Source organism: Rhinoraja longicauda, chromosome 2 (assembly GCF_053455715.1).
Source record: "Rhinoraja longicauda isolate Sanriku21f chromosome 2, sRhiLon1.1, whole genome shotgun sequence".
NCBI lineage: Eukaryota > Metazoa > Chordata > Chondrichthyes > Rajiformes > Arhynchobatidae > Rhinoraja > Rhinoraja longicauda.
In genome coordinates, this window is record NC_135954.1 from 51067350 (window position 1) to 51085226 (window position 17877).

Here is a 17877-nt window from a genome sequence, read left to right on the forward strand (position 1 = left end):
CATAAAGTTAGATAACTTCCAATTGTATAAATTGAATTTATTTAAGCTTCTAAAACAGACTGAGAAATTCTTCTTCAGAAGAGCCTCATTTAAAATTGCAATCTATTTATTTGATAAATTATTTTCTATTATAAACTATTGATAGGTATCTGAAAAGTTAAGGTGTAATATGATTAGAAAGTAACCCAGCCAGGATTTTGACCATTTTAAATAGGCCATGAGAACAAATAAATGTCAAATATATTATTCATGAACAGAATGAAAGAAAAGCAGATTTAATTATTTTCCTTTAAAGATAAATTAACATGGTTAATGTTATATTCTCTATATTGATTAATAATTATAAATAGCACTGTACAATATATAGTATTGGGGAAAGTGCAAAATATGTATCTTTATACATTGCTATGCTCCATTTCAGGCCGCTTTAAAAAGGTGCTGTAATTATATTGACATTTCTAGTCAGTCCACTGCACACCAGAGCAATCTTGCATTGCACCAGATGCTACATTTAGTTTGTTCATTAATGTTGAATCAATATTTAAACAAACTGTGGGCAATGAGAGGTGATGAGTAAACACACACACCTTTTCTAAATTTGCCTAAGTGTTTTCTAAAATTATTTCCCATGCTCAACCATATCTAGCCTTGTGAACAACTTAAGGCATGATATTTGCTCTTACTGAATTCTACTTCAAAGTGTTTTTGATAAAGGCCAGGTTATTGTCAATCTGGATGGTTTCTTGCCACCAATTATCTTGCAACTACGATATGGTCCTGGTATTAAGCCTGTTGTAGCTCTGAATGACACTGAATGATTGTTTTAAATGGTGGTCACGTGGGCTGGAACATCATCTTGACCTTTCGCTGATAAGCAGTTATGTTAAAAGAATCAGAGTAGGTTAAGTGCACATGTGGGAATTCGGATAACCAGAGTTCCTTGGAAATTGCTCCAGCCTGAACATTCTTCAATTACTTCCATATTTCAAGCTTCCTATTGGTGGACGACTGTCATTTTTTAAATACAATTTTGAATGAATGAATGAATGAATAAGTTTATTGGCCAAGTATGCATATACAAGGAATGTGCCTTGGTGCTCCGCTCGCAAATGACAACACAAACATACAGTTAACAATTAAGAATAAAGCATAAACACATCAAAACAATAAGGATACACCATTACGGTCGAAACATGTGGGTGAAAATAAACCAGAGCAAAAAAAGAGACTACAGACTTTGGTTATTGAGTAAAACTATCACTCGTGGAAAAAAGCAGTTTTTATGTCTGGCTGTGGCTGCTTTGACAGACCGGAGGGAAGTGCTTCAAAGAGTTTGTGGCCAGGGTGAGAGGGGTCAGAGATGATCTTGCCCGCTCGCTTCCTGGCCCTTGCAGTGTACAGTTCGTCAATGGGGGGAAGGTTGCAGCCAACAACCTTCTCAGCTATGCGAACGATCTTCTCAGCTATGCGAACGATCCGTTGCAGCCTCCGGATGTCGTGCTTGGTGGCTGAGCCAAACCAGACCATGATGGAGAAGGTGAGGACGGACGCAATGATAGCAGTATAGAATTGGACCATCATTGCCTGTGGCAGATTGTGTTTCCACAGTTGCCGCAGGAAGTACATCCTCTGTTGGGCCTTTTTGAGGAGTCTGTGGAGGTGCAGTCGTTGATGTAGAGAGAGTAAAGGAGAGGGGAGAGTACGCAACCTTGCGGTGCTCCTACGCTGAGGGTCTGCGGTTCCGAGATGTGCTTTCCCTGCCTCACATGCTGCTTCCTGTCCGTCAGGAAGTTGATGATCCACTGACAGAGGGGTTCAGGCACAGTCAGCTGGGAGAGTTTGTAGTGTAGTAGCTCTGGCACAATAGTGTTAAAAACAGAGCTAAAGTCCACAAACTAAATCCTGGCATAGTTCCCGTTGCGGTCTAGGTATTGGAGGATGAAGTGCAGGCCTAGGTTGACTGCATCATCCACCGATCTATTGGCCCTGTATGCAAACTGCACAGGGTCCAGCAGGAGGTTTGTGATGTTTTTCAGTTGGGCCAGCATGTCTTTCAAAGGTCTTCATGACAACAGAGGTAAGTGCGACAGGCCTGTGGTCATTAAGACCAGTAATCCTTGTCTTTTTGTGTACGGGGACAATAGTGGAGACCTTGAAGCAGGCAGGGACAGCGCAGGTTTGCAGGGACTGGTTGAAAATGTCTGTGTAGATCAGTGCCAGTTGTTCGGCACAGAGCTTGAGGGTAGAGGGGGAAACATTGTCCGGTCCTGGAGATTTCCGGCTTTTCTGTTTTCTGAATAGCCTCTCCACCTCCGCAATTTCTATTGTTAAACTGGAGTCATTCTGTGAGGATGTGCAAATTGGTGATTGCAGAGGGGTGGGGGGAAAGGACTAGTCTTTACAAACTCCAGCCAGTCTCTGAGTAGTTGCTGCTTGGGGAGGAGTGGGTGGGGACGGACCCAGTCTTTGCAAACTGGAGTCAGTCTTTGAGTACGTGTGAAGTGGTGATTGGGGGTGGGGGTCCCAGGGTTATGTTTCTGTTTCTCAAACCTGCAGTAAAACTTGTTCAGGTCATTGGTCAGCTGACGATTGTCCAAGGAGCGTGGGTGTCCTCTTGTAGCTGGTGATTTCTTGCAAGCCCTTCCAAACTGAAGGGGAGTCATTAGCTGAGAACCTGCTCCTCAACTTCTCAGAGTACCTTTCCTTGGCAGCTCTGATTCCTCTTCTCACCTTGTACTTGGCCTGCCTGTAGAGGTCTGTATCCCCGCTCCTTTAGGCCTCATCTTTTGACTGGTGGAGCTGTCTGAGTTCTGCTGTGAACCAGGGCTTGTTGTGCCAACCAAGGTAGTGTTTGTGAAAGTTTCATATGAGAAGACCAGAAAAAAATCTTCAGCAGGAAACAAACAGTTCCACGTGGTTCCACAAATAAAAATAATTGAACAGTACAGACAGGACGTTGCTATTCAGCACGTCAAGTTCACACCACCACGATACAAGAGCAAATCAGCCAGAGTCAAATCCTCTCCCCCTGTACCCCTGCAAGTTTCAGTCTTTTCACCCAGCTCCCTTTTGAAATACTACAATTGAATCTGGGTCCACCACTATCTCTTCCCACTACTAGAAATTTTCTTAAAAAACGGAAAATTATAAAGCAGGTTCAATCACTTCATAAGTTTAATCATATGTACGCATACACACTTTTTTTTTGGGGGGGGGGGGGGAATAGTTGGCAAGTCAGCTGTTTCAAGACATCGGGATAGGAAATATCCATTTTGTTTTGACACTATTGACTGAAAAATGGAAACTCCTGGTTTTGGGCTTAATGTAAAAGTTCCACCTGTCTAATGGGTTCACTCTGGGGCCAAAGCAACAGGTTCAAGAAAGAGCCAAAGTTCAGCCTGGGAATGAGCAAATACAATATCAGCAATACAAAATTGTTTAATTCAAAATTAATGAAAAATTTAACATAAAGGAATGTGTACAATTTCAAAAATGGTACCATTACCCTATTTCAAAATCTAAACTAAGAGATTGATGGTTTCTGTTACTTTGAAGACAATTTGCCCAAACTCTTAAAATGCACTAAACTATAGTAACATTACTAAGACCCATACTCTGAAATATAAAAACATGATTGAACATATTGAGGATCATAAATCTAATTTTAAAATATTGCAAATAAATAAAAATGTTACTTTTGCTTCTCATGGGAGTAGAAACATAGTTTGGTGTTCAAAGTAATCACCTTACTTTGTAATGCCAGAAAAAAAACGTCACCTACAAACGGTGGAAATGGGAAATTTGGTTCCTTTGGCGCACAATTTTATAACCATTATTTAGTTTTAAAATATCCTCTGCATTCCCGTCAATTTACTTTCTTATCAAGTGCATTATATCAAATAAACCCCCTTTTTATTTGTGCATATCATTTTAACCACTTTTTTTGATCATTTTGATGAATTGCATATTCATAGATTATTTTTGTTTAAGCAACTATATTATCTTCATTCAAGAGTACCAGGCATACAATGACAACATTTAAAAGACATTTGTTAAGTATGTGAATAGGAAAGGTTCAGAGGGACAAATGTGGACAGATGGGATTATCTTAGATAGCGCATCTTGGTGGGCATCGGCTGATGGACCCATTTCCGAGCTGCATGACTCTATGACTCTAACATGGAACAGTGCAGTACAGAAACAGGTGCTTGTTAAACAGCCTCTTAAACACCACTATCATATCAGCTTCCACTACCAGCACTCACCATTATCATATCAGCTTTCATCAAATTTTGTTCCAAGGGTATTCATATTAGAAAAAAAATAATGTTTTACAAGAGAATTGAAAATCTATTAGCTGGGAAAAAACATTTACATCATAAGATTGTGCAAAACAAAAGTTCACTACTCAGCACCTCTGGAGGAAAGCTGCTAGCTTTGTTGAATTTACATTCTTTAAATCAAGCATTTACGCATTTACCCATTCTTCATGGTTAGTCATGTTACATTTATGTATGCTTTGTAGGTGTATGGTTTAATGCAATTTTAGCTATGACGTGCAAGTTACTTGCATATCTTAAAAGAGTTAACACCTATTCATTCAAACAATATCAATGAAAAAGAACAGAGCAAATAAGGAAATATTATAAAATAAATATTAAAGTCCAAGTAAACAATTCTGTAAAGAGGAATTAATAACTAGGTTGCAGGTAGAATAGATGATCGCGGACACATTGTAAATCCCTTTGATGCTTCAAACAATTTTACCAATTTATATTTGTATACCTGAATGTTCATACTTGCAATAGACTTCAAAGATAAAGAGATCTTCCATAAATTCTCAGGCTGCAAGACAATTACATTACACTGATACTTAGTAATTTGTTTAAATGAATGTTCAGCATGGTCCAAGGATATTCCGTGTATTCCAACACATAGGTTTTTAAATAGATTAAAGCATATTTTACAGTCGTCTTTAAATGCAGGAGAGGTGCCAGAAGACTGGAGGGTAGCAAATGTTGTGCCTCTATTCAAGAAGGGCTCCAGGGAAAATGCTGGGATCTATAGGCCAGTGAGTTTAACATCTGTAGTTGGAAAGTTACGAGAGGCTAATCTGAGGGATAGGATTTGGAAGGAACAAGGGCTGATTAGGGAAAGTGAGCATGGTTTTGTACGTGAGCAGTCGTGCCTCACAAATCTGATGTTTTTTGAAGACGTGACCAAAAAGATTGTTGAGGGCAGAGCTGCAGATATTGTATACATGGATTTCAGTAAGGCATTCAACAAGGTTCCGCATAGTAGGCTGCTCTGGAAGGTTAGATCTCATGGGATCCAAGGAGAGATAGCTGAATGGATAGAAAATTGGCTTCAGGGAGCGTGATGGTGGAAGGTTGCTTCTCGGACTGGAGGCCTATTCTGTAAAGGTGATGGGCCCGTTACTGTTTGTCATCTACATCAATGATTTGGATGAGAACATACATGGCAAGATTAGCAAGTTTCCTGATGATACAACAGTGGGTGGTTTTGCAGAAAGTGAAGATGGTTGTGAAAAATTGCAGCAGGATCTTGATCAATTGGCCAGGTGGGCTGAGGAATGGTTGATGGAATTTAATACAGAGAATGTAAGGTGTTGCATTTTGGCAAGTCTAACATGGGCAGGACCTATGGTAGCGCTCTGTGGATTGTTGTAGAGCAGAGGGATCTAGGAATGCAGGTGCGTGGTTCCTTGAAGGTTGAGTCGCAGGTAGATAAGGTGATCAAAAAGGCTTTTGGTACATTGGCCTTCATCAGTCAGAGTACTAAGTAGAGAAGTTGGGAGGTCATGTTGCAGTTGTACAAGATGTTGGTGAGACCGCATTTGGAGTATTGTGTTCATTTCTGGGCCTGTTTTCAAGCTGGAAAGAGTACAGAGAGGATTTACGAAGATGTTCCAGGATTAGAGGGTCTGAGCTATAGGGAGAGGTTGAGTAGGCTGGGACTCTATTCCTTGAAGCACAGCAGGATGAGGGATGATCTTATTGAGGTGTATAAAACCATGAGGAATAGATCGGGTAGATGTAAAGTCTCTTGCCCAGAGTAGGGGAATCAAGGACCAGAGGACATAGGTTTAAGGTGAAGAGGAAAAGATTTTTTAGGAATCTGAGGGGGTAATGTTTTCACACAAAAGGTGGTGGGTGTATGGAACAAGCTGCCAGGGGAGGTAGTTGAGGCAGGGGCTTTCCCAACATTTATGAAACAATTAGACAGGTATATGGATAGGACAGGTTGGAGGGATATGGACCAAATGCAGATAGGTGGGACCATTGTAGCTGGGACATGTTGGCTGGTGTGGGCAAGTTGGGCCAAAGGGCCTGTTTCCACACTGTATCACTCTATGACTCTATATACAAAGTACTAGGGAAAGCTCTGTCATAGAAATTAATCATTCAGTCATCCATTTGCAGTAATTGTAATTTTGGGGCTAGGGCATGCAAATTGCCACAAGAGATTAATCAGACATTTGTCAGAATGAAGCAGAACAGACAAAAATGCCCCCGTCTCTTTAATTATTCAAATCCTTCCCTATTCAAAATTTACTTCACCAAGAATAACAACTCTGATGGTATCATTAACTTTCATGCGAATGCCTGCATCTGTTCAAATACAATTTGTGTCCATGAAATGATAAAAAGCTATTAAGATCATACTGGATCAGCCATATTGTAGGATACAGAACATTCCAGCAACGTATCTTATAAAATGAAACACTAGAACATGATTGAGTGCAATTTATCAGTTGAGTGAACATTTTCATAATCTAAAGTTGAAAAAACTCCAGATGTTTTAATCTGCAAGAATCTTAGGTTCAAGCCATTAACCTGCTGTGGTTAAAAATGTGACTACATGAGAATATATTGCAATTATTCATGTTAAGTAAACCATTAACAACACATCTTCATTGAAATGGCACCAAATTTTAATTATCGCAATATTCATAAATATCACAATATTATGAATATACTGCATTGAAAGTACAAATTGAGAAAAACCTTTGGACCTGATCATTTATTTTTAACAGTTCTCGTGTAGCTTTATTTTAAATAAATATCCATGCACCAATAAAAAGTGCTAGCTTAAAAATAAAATTATAAATCGACAAAATGTTGAAATATTGAATCTCAAACTACAATGGCTTCTTAATATTTTCTTCCAACTTTACCAAATCTTATACCTTGTCAGTTGCAGCAGGAAGCCACTTGAATTTACTGCTGTTGTGTGAAACCTTTGGTTCTCTATGAGTATCCTAAAATATATGTCATTAGAAGTTCAATAATGATCTTTTTCAATAATCTGATCTTCATAGGTTGCATTGCTCAATTCTGGCAGTTTAACAGGATAACTGCCATTTTGAGATTCAATAGTTTACTGACATATGGATTGTCATTTGGCTGGCTGCCAGCAAAATAATCCTGCAAGTGCCTTTGCTCCTCACTATTTCCATACAGCTCAGTAACTTTTCCCTTGCATCCCTTTTGATTCTTATCACTTTCATCCACTATGGGTTAATTTGCAGCAGTCAGTTAACATGCCAGGATGTCTTTCAGATAAGGGAGTAAACTGGAGCACCAGTCGTAAACCCACAGGTCACAGGAAAAAAAGTGTAAACTACATGCAGATGGCACCTATCTGAACCCTTGGGTTCACCCATGTTTGAACCTTTGGGATGTGAACAGCAGCACCAACAGCTAAACCATTACATTTGCTACAGAAAACATCCAATTCTCATTCTAGATGATTGTATTTTTCTAAACTGCAAACTGCAAACTATGTTGTTAATTTTATTATTCTACAGAATGTTCAATATAAGAATTTTAACAACTGCAAAGCTATTGGTATACATTACCATGCACTGTAAAAAGGACAGGAAATTTCAGCACTGTTCAGTCTTCCTGTTTTATAATAAAAGGAAATCAACTAAATTGATTAAAATGTCAGGGATTAAACAAGTGATCATGCGGCGATATTCCCAAAAGTGTGCTGCTCTCTCACAGAGTAATGCCATTATTACTAGCAATTCCCTCACAAATATTCCTGAATATAATGGATTTTATTTATTGATTTGACATTTTATCTTTTTACCATATTCTTATTTGTGCATTCAATCATTAGTTAGGGCTTGTTGAAATGTTTAAAATACCAGCAAAAAAATAATTGTGCTGTTGCCTTCCTAGTTTGCAGTCAGCAAAAATTCTTTGATTGTTCAGCTAGGATTGCAGACGTCCCACTGAAATGACATCAACCAAAGTTGCAATAAAAGGGAAATCTGTGTCACAAAGATCATTAGACTTTGATGCGCAACTCTCTTTAAACTAACAATGTATGCTATCACTTAAGTCCATTGCTGAATCTTTGCTGAAGCTGTTTTGTTCTCAGAGGAACAGGATCTGGTGAGTCATAACCAACCTGATGTATAACACAGTTGTTTTGCTCACTTTCCCACCATTAATAAATAGGTTGGGGAGGAGGAAGGTGGCTGGCAGCATCATCACATTAGGCAAATTAAATCTGCAGGATAATTTCACTAACACGGAGTCTTGATTATTTCAGAGAAGCTTGAAATGACTCTCAGAAGAAATACAAAAATCACATCTGAAGCAGTTTAGGAAATGAACGAAGGGGAAAGAAAGCCCTTCTCTCTCTGCTGCAATATTTAACACGTGGCCTTACTCATTGTGTTATAGCAGGTGAAAAGAAATCTGCAATGATTTCCAATTCTTGTGGCTACTTAAGACTGAAGTACATGGATAAATGTCAATAAAAAAATACAAGCAAAACCTTGATTGGCTTCTCTTATATTTGGCTTGTATTTTTGCCCTATATTTAACTGCCCAAATCGTCTATCGACCAGCGGCACTAACATCTGTAGTGATGAAGTGCTTTGAGAGGTTGGTTATGGTGGATATCAACTCCTACCTCAACAAAAACCTCGACCCACTAGTTTGCCTACTATCACAACAGGTCAACGGAGGATGCGATCTCACTGGCTCTCCACTCCTCACTGGACCACTTGGACAATAAAAACACTTATGTCAGGCTGTTGTTTATATACTACAGCTCTGCGTTCAATACCATCATCCCCTCCAAGCTGGTTACCAAGGTCTTGGAACTGGGTCTCTGTGCATCCCTCTGTGATTGGATCCTCGACTTCCTCATCCAAAGACCACAGTCTGTTCGAATTGGCAGAAATACTTCTTCCTCATTAGCAATCAGTATGGGAGCACCTCAAGGCTGCGTGCTCAGCCCCCAGCTCTACTCACTCTATACTCATGACTGTGTAGCCAGACATAGTGCAAACTCCATCTTCAAGTTCGCTGACGACAGCACCGTCGTGGTGCCAGCACAACAACCTGGCTCTCTGGAAGAGGATGGATGGATGAGGACCCACAATCCTGTTTATATCAACGGGCGGAGAGTCAAAAATTTCAAATTCCTGGGCGTGCATATTTCCGAAGATCTTTCCTGGACCTATTCCCAAGAGGATTCCATGTATGGCTTTTTGTAGTTTTAAAGTCTCTTCTAATTTCCTGTCGTTCATTCATTTAAACTCTTTGTTATTGAAACAAATTACGTGAAATTTCAGCTGTGAACAATGAACTCTAAATGTCACAAATCACTGCAAATTTCCAGCATCTGCAGGTTTTTTTTGATTTACGCGACACAAATTGGTATTTCAATTGCAAATCAGGTATTTCAAACAAAATTCCAAGCAATATTTTATGGTACAATGCTAGTTGCCTTCCTTAAAGCCAAATAACCAGTCACAATGTCTGAAGGAAGCATTCTGATGTATGAAAACTCCTCTGTGCTGCTAAATCGAAGCTTGCTCTGTGGATCTGTATAATTGGCCTGTAATGAAAGGAAAAAAAACCCAGTTTATTTGCCTTTTACATGGATTTTATTAAGACATTTGAGAAAGTCCCCCATGCTAGGCTGATCCAGAAGGTTAAGATGCAAAGGATTCACAGTGACTTGGTTGTACGGATTCAGAATTGATTTATTAACAGAAGGCAATACTTGTTGATAGTACTTTGCAGGTACTATCATAATGTTTAAGAGACACTTGGACAAGTACATGGATAGGATAGGTTTAGAAGGAATTGGGCCAAGTTTAGAGGGGTATGGTAGGTGGGACTAGTGTAGATGAGGCATTTTGGGTGGCATGGGTAAATTGGGCCGAAGGGCCTGTTTCTACACTGTATGACTCCATGACCATAACAGAAGATATTTACATATTCCAGGGCACTCTTCTGGTCACAGACATCCAGCCTGAATAACGCCCTTCCACCGCCACACCAAGAGGGTTGTGGTGGAAGGGCTTTAAACAGGCTGGATGTCTATGACCAGTGGAGTCCCACAGGGTTCTGTGCTGGGACCTCTGCTGTTTGCGATATATATAAATGACATGGATATAAATTTAAATTGGTCAGTTAGTAAGTTCAACACAAAAATTGCTGGAGTTGCGGACTGTGAAGATGGCTGATAAAAATGTTTACAGCGGGATATGGATAAACTTATATGGATAGCAGGGGAATGGAGGGATATGGATCATGATCATCAGGCAGATGAGATTACATTATTTTGGCATCATGTTTGGCACAGACATTGTGGGCTGAAGGCCCTGTTCCTGTGCTGTACTTAGTGTTCTACCCCTAAGAAAAATCCATGTGTGAAGCACATGTTGAGTGCCTCACACTGAAAATGTATTTACCACAGTGCACAAATATCATACAGAAGTTTAAGAATGGAATAGAATTGTAGATTTTGTTAAAGGAGACTGCCAGTCAGCCCATCGAGTAACTGGAGGCTCCTAAATTTTTTAATAAGATTATCTCAAGTTATAAAGTTTTACTCATTTTTTTAAGCAGTACGGATCTTACTAAGGTGTATAACGATCTTATAGATGTGTATAAAATCATGACAGGAATAGGTCGGGTAGACGCACAGAGTCTCTAGCCCAGAGTAGGTGAATAAAGGACCAGAGGACATAGATTTAAGGTGAAGGGGAAAAGATTTAATAGGAATCTGAGGGGTAACTTTTTAATACAAAGGGTGGTGGGTGTATGGAACAAGTTGCCAGAGGAGGTATTTGAGGCTGGGACCATCCTAACTTTTAAGAAACAGACAGATACGTGGATAGGACAGGTTTGGAGGGATATAACATAACATAACATAACAACACTTTATTGTCACTCGGCACAACACCGAACGAAATTTCAGCAGTCACAGCAAAAAAAGAAAAGAACACAGGACACACGACCCCAACACAAACATCCATCACAGTGACTCCAAACACCCCCTCACTGTGATGGAGGCAACAAAACTTCCCCTCTCCTCCCCCCGCACCCACAGACAACTCGACCCCTACCGAGGCAACCGACACGCACAGCCCCCGCAAGGGGATGGAAGGCCCCCCGGCCGAGCCGCCCCGGGCACCGAAACGTCCCGCGGCCGCAAACGCAGGCAGATGGGACTAGTTTAGCTGGGATATGTTGGCTGGTGTGGGCAAGTTGGGCCGAAGGGCCTGTTTCTACGCTGTATCACTCTATGACTCTACTCCTTTCGCCAATACATCTTGATTTTTGGAAATGTGCTTACTTGATACTTTATAAAGCTGTATCCTTAAGAGTTCAAATTTGTCATGTTATTTTTTCAAAATGAGAATTTAATGAGAATTCGTTTTTCTGGAGCCAGCATCTGTGGTGTAGCTTGCATGCGAGTCATGGAGTTTGTGTCAATGTTTTTTTGGTTGCCAATGGAATATTTGTCACTCAGTTAATTTAGCAAGTAGGTTCGTAAATGTCAACTATTCTGGCCTCGACAATCTTTTGCCATAGCTCAGCTAGAACACAAATGAAATTATTAATCATCGAGTCATGGTATCACAAAGTGCTGGAGTAACTCAGCAGGTCAGGCAGCATCTGGGAGAGGGAATGGTTGACGTTTCGGGTCAAGACCGTTCTTCAGACTGATGTCAGGGGGGCAGGACAAAGAAAGGATATAGGTGGAGACAGGAAGACAGTGGGAGAACTGGGAAGGGGAGGGGAAGAGAGGGACAGAGCAACTATCTAAAGTTGGAGAAGTCAATGTTCAAAGAGTGATAAGAGTCTGGAAACAGACCCTTCGGCCCAACTTGCCCGCACTGGCCAATATGTCCCAGCGACACTCATCCCACCTGCCCGTGTTTGTTCCATATCCCTCTAAACCTGTCCTATCCATGTACCTGTATAACTGTTTCTTAAATGTTGGGAAAGTCCCTGCCTCAACTGCCTCCTCTGGTAGCTTGTTCCATACACCCACCACCCTTTGTGTGAAAACGTTACCGCTCAGATTCCTAACAAATCTTTTCCCCTTCACCTTAAATCTATGTCCTCTGGTCCTCGATTCACCCACTCTGGACAAGACACTCTGTACTTCTACCCGATCTGTTCCAATCATAATTTTATACACCTCAATAAGATCATTTCTCTTCCTCCTGAGCTCCAAGGAATAGAGTCCCAGCCGATTCAACTTCTCCCCAGAGCTCAGACCCTCTAGCCCTGGCAACATCCTTGTAAATCTTCTCTGTACCCTTTCCAGCTTGACATCTTTCCTATAACATCATGCCCAGAACTGAACACAATACTCTAAATGCAGCCTCACCAACTTCTCCTATAAATTCTAGCACAATCACGCTCAAGTCATATTACATATGTAGTTTACAGCCACTTCTGTTTCTACATTGCGCTTCACTCTCCTGTTCCATTCTGGGCCCCTTATGTGTGGTCCACGTCAACCATGACCCTCTGCTTCACACCATAAAATGGTTGCCATCACTGCTTCACAGATCTCTTTTCCTACCAACCTTCTGCTCTACCCTTGGCATGGTCCGTTATGTAGATCTTGCTTCTGCATCTCTGAACTCAACACACTCTCTTGGTTGAATCATCAGCCACTCCTCCACCCTCTTTGGATAAATCAATAATTTGTAATTTAGTGTCTTGGATTTCTAATGCTCGCTCTTTTCTCTGTGCCAAGGCTGACCGTCATGCTACATTCCCCTGATGATTTTTCAACCTTTATCATGAACCTTCTTTATTCCTGGCAATTTAATTACCAGTTCTCTTTCTCTTTTTTTCTTCCATCAGTTAATTCACTATCAGCCCAGATATCATGTCAAACACACAGCTGAAATTATTTCTTGGCCAGTACTCTGAATGAATCCTTAATCTTGGCTATGTTTTGCCAAATGTTCCCATTCCATCTCCTCCCACCTCATTGGATTAACTCTCATCTTGTCTCCTCCTTCAATTTTTGCCCAAGATATCAGCAGCATCATCAAGGCTTGTTTGACTAGCATTATGTGGCTTAAGTGTGTTCATAATGCAGGCAGTAAAATATAAAGATTGTGAGAACCTGCACCTCTACAAGAACTGCAATTTTCCTTCCGTCAAAGTTCCTTGATTAATGATTATCATTGGCCACGGGCCCGTAGAGACCGAGGACTTGCCTGCTGCTGTGCTCCACTCACCCGTGGCAGAACTGCACAGTGGACCGGAATACGCCCAATATGCCCGACTCGCCCCCACAGGAAGCCGTGGAGAAGCCTGGGTCGATGGAGCCTCGCGGCCGGCAGGGGGTGGGACCTCGACAGTGGTGGGGCCTCGTTACCCTCAGGGGTTGGTGGGAGCCTTGGGCCACTGTGATTTGGGGGGGGGGGGGGGGGGGTAGAAACAATGAAGGACCAGGCATGGGGGGACTGCCATGAAGGAGGGGATGGGAGGGGGGAGAACAAAGGAGGAGCCGGCGGGGGTACTTTGTAACTTTGCCAGCGCCATTTATGTGGTGACTGTTTGCATACCTTGGGCACGCAAGTAAAGAATTTTACTGTGCCTTGTCACATGTGACAATAAAATATTCCATTCCATTCCAAAAGAATATTCACGCTTTTGCATTGCATTTTCATCCCTTTTGCCCTGTAATCTCACCTACAATCTACCTCCTTGCAGTTTAATATTTTCTTCCCATTATTCCCTTGATGAAAAGCCATTGACCCTATAAACTCTGTTTTACCCTTCACAAATATAATCAGGAGAGTCTAGATTGGCTGTCTCTGTTTTAACTGAAGGGTAATAGGTTGAGGGACCTCAGAGGTACATAAAATCATGAGGAACGTAGATAAAGTGGATGCTCAGTCTCTTTTTTTCCTTCCCCAGGGAGAGGGAATCAAAAACCAAAGGGCATAAATTTAAGGGGAGAGGGGAAAGAATTAAAAGAACATGAGGGGGCAACTTTTTCGTAGAGTGGTGGCATATGGAATGAAATGTCAAAGGAAGTGGTTACTATTGGTAGTATAACTATTGGTTATTGGTTTACTATTGTTACATGTTATAAAGTAAAGTAAATAACATTTTGCTTGCTATACAGTCAAATCATACCATACCCGACTATAATCGAGTACACCAGATAGTGCAAAGAGGAAAAATACCAGAGTGCAGAATATAGTATAGCATTGCATTGCGACAATAGAGAAAATGGAGATTTAAAAAAAAGGAACATTTCAAAGGTTTATGAGGCCAGTTCATTATTCTGATTATAGCAGTCAACGAGCTGTCACTGAATCAGACGGCATGTGCTTTCAAGCATTTGTATCTGCCCAACAAGAAAGGAGAGAAGAGGGGACAATCAGCGGGTAAATGGTCGTTGATTATGTTGGTCGATTTCCAGAGTTTTTAAGGTATAGATAAGAGTCAAGGGTAGGCAGAGGTGGGGGGTGGGGTGGGGAGTGGGAGGTGGAGGGGTTGGGGAATGGCTGAGTTGTGTGATGGACTGGGTTGCATGCACAATTTCTGAAATTTCCTGCGGGTATGTTGAAAAATCAAGTTGTAACGCATCTTGGATATCAATTACAACCATTGGACAGATATATGGATATGAAAGTTTTAGAGTGAGGTGGGCCAAACACAAGTAAATGGGACAAGCTCAGGTGGACATAGTGGTCGAGTTTAATTGAAGAGCCCGTTTCCATGCTGTATCACGCTATGACACTATATTGCCTTGGCCTGTTAAATATTTCCAACATATCCAGGCTTTATTGTTGAACAGCTGGATTTTTATTAGAATCTGCCAAATTCTTCGTCATTCATTCACTACTATTATTTGTTTTGAGTATGTGTATATGTGTGTGTATATATATATATATATATATGTATATACATACATATATATGAATGTGTGTACTTGTGAGTATATGTATACAGTATACACACACTGAACTTTTTTTCTCTCCCTCATTTATCATATTGATTACAGTGTACTATGTTTACATATTCTGTTGTGCTGCAGCAAGTAAGAATTTCATTGTTCTATCTGGGACATATGACAACAAAACACTCTTGACTCCTGTCATTTAGGATTTTAATCATGTAGCCATTTCATTATCTCTTTGGCCTGGATCACATTGTCACTTCAAAACATTCAGCACTTTATTTTTCTTTGCTGCTAATCTCAGCATCAACCGCTAAAATGCAGTCAACCTTAGCTTTGGTCGACAGTTTAGCACCTGTAAGATCAGACGAATGTCACTTGTTTGCCTGCCAAAAAAAACCCAGTGCAATGCCAATTCTGCAAAATACCACAGATTTACAAAATTGTCCTGTAGGCACTCACGTTCTAGGTTAACGTGATGTAATGAATGGGAGCTCCTGAGATTGTCAGTAAAATTATATAAAAACCCAGGTCAATTACTTTATAATTGATATGTTCATCATTAACTAGCAGTGGTCATTTAATGTAGCACAAGCAGTGCACAAGTTTTCCCTGGCACATTCTTAGTCTGTATGAAGGCAAACATTGTAAGTACAGGTGATCTTTCATTACGGGGTGGAGAGGGGATGGGCTGAGCTGCATTCCAAGCAGACGTCCGCATCATGATTTTCTGTAATGCAAAGCCATGTTATCTGTGCATTAGTTTCAGTTTAGTTTATTATCATGTGTACCGAGGTAGAGTGAAAAACATTTGATGCGTGTTATCCAGTCAGCAGAGAGCCATCCACGGTATAATAATCATAATAGTAATTTATTAGCCAAGTACGTTTTGCAATATACGAGGAATTTGATTTGCCATAGTCATACCAATAAAGAGTATGACAAGACACCCAAATAATTTTTTGACATGAACATCCACCACAGCGACTCCCCCACATTCCTCACTGTGATGGAAGGCAAAAAAAGTTCAATCTTCTTTCCTTCTTTGTTCTCCCGTGGTCTGTTGGTGGAACGATCTTGGCTCCCGCAGCTGGCGGTCGAGCCCTCCGCATCGGGGCGATCAAGCTCCCGCATTCTGGGGATCTCAGCTCCCCCGTGCCGGGCGATCGGACATCGGGTCGGGGCTAGTCTAACCTCGTTGGTGCTTCCAGGCTTGGTGCTTTCTGGCATCAGCCTCTACCCGAGACTGCAAGCTCCTCGATGTTGAAATCTGCAGGCCGCAGTTGGAGCATCGAGCCCGAGCAAGAGATCGCAGGCTCCGATGGTAAGTCCATGGCCCTGCAGTAGGGCTCAAAGTCAGTCACGAGCAAGGCTGCCAGCTCCATGATGTTAAGCTGCAGAGCGACCGGAGATACGATCTGGAAAACAATCGCATCTCCGACCAGGTAAGAGATTGAAAAGAGTTTCCCCCGACGCCCTCTCCCACCCCCCACATAAAACAAACCAGAGAACATTAACACATACTTTTAAAACACACTAAAAATAACAAAAAAGACAGAAAGACAGATATACTGTTGGCGAGGCTGCCATCGTTGACGGGCCCACCCGGTGTTGTACAGATACATAAGAGTATAACGTTTAGTGCACGGTAAAGCCAGTAAAGTCTGATCAAAGGTAGTCCAAGGATCACCAATGAGGCAGATAGTAGTTCAGGACTGCTCTCTAGTTGTGGTAGGATGCTTCAGTTGCCTGATAACAGCTGAGAAGAAACTGTCCCTGAATCTGGAGGTGTGCATTTTCACACTTCTATACCAGTTGCCCAATGGGAGAGGGGAGAAGAAGTGGCCAGCATGCGATTCGTCCTTGATTAAGCTGCTGGCCTTGCCGAGACAGTGTGAGGTATAAATTGAGTCAATGGAAGGGAGATTGGTTAATGTGATGGTCTGGGCTGCGTCCACAATTCGCTGCAATTTCTTGCGGTCTTGGATGGAGCTGTTCCCAAACCAAGCAGTGATGCATTCTGATAAAACGCTTTCTATATGCCAACCTTCCTTAGCCTTCGGAAGTAGAGGTGTTGGTGTGCTTTCTTGGTCGTTGCTTCAATATGGGTGATCCAGGAAAAGTTGTTGGTGATATTGACTCCTAGGAATTTGAAGATTGCAACCATCTCTACTTCAGCACCATCAATGCAAACTGGGACATGTATACCACCACTTCGCTTCCAGAAGTCAATCACTATCTCCTTTGTCTTGTTGACATCGAGAGACATTAAAAAAAAAGCAGGAACGGGGTGCCGAGTAGGCCATTCAATATGATTAGCCATGATCATATTGAATGGCCTACTCCTGCACCTATTTTCTATACTTCTAAAGGTTGTTGTCTCGACACCAGGACACGAGGTTCTCTATTTCCTTCCTGTACTCCATCTCATCATTATTTGATATCTGGCACATAATGGTGGTGTCGTCTGCGACTTTTAAAATTGAATTAGATTTGTACATGGCTGTACAGTCGTGGGTGTACAAGGAGAAAAGGGGGCTGAGGACGCATCCTTGCAGAGCACCTGTGTTGATTTGTCCCCTATCCTCACTAATTGGGGTCTGTTGGACAGGAAGTCGAGGATCCGGTTGCAGAGACAAGCGATGACACTAAGTC

At 41.4% G+C, this 17877-nt stretch overlaps 1 protein-coding gene across 7 annotated transcripts in view; it reads right to left on the reverse strand.

Annotated features, from left to right (window-relative positions):
* The window catches only part of ino80c (INO80 complex subunit C), a 72043-nt gene that overhangs the window by 24663 nt on the left and 29503 nt on the right, over positions 1–17877 (reverse strand). For 2 of the 7 annotated variants that reach the window (XM_078418982.1, XM_078418973.1), the window contains one exon: positions 15686–16640. The exons of 2 other annotated variants lie outside the window; for them this stretch is intronic. In XM_078418982.1, the coding sequence (XP_078275108.1) occupies positions 16452–16640 (189 nt within the window). In that variant the 3' untranslated portion in view covers positions 15686–16451. Of the gene's footprint in view, positions 1–6951; positions 9886–15683; positions 16641–16721; positions 17365–17877 lie in introns of those variants that run through there. 3 more of the 7 variants (XM_078418991.1, XM_078419001.1, XM_078419009.1) reach the window with 3 other exon arrangements.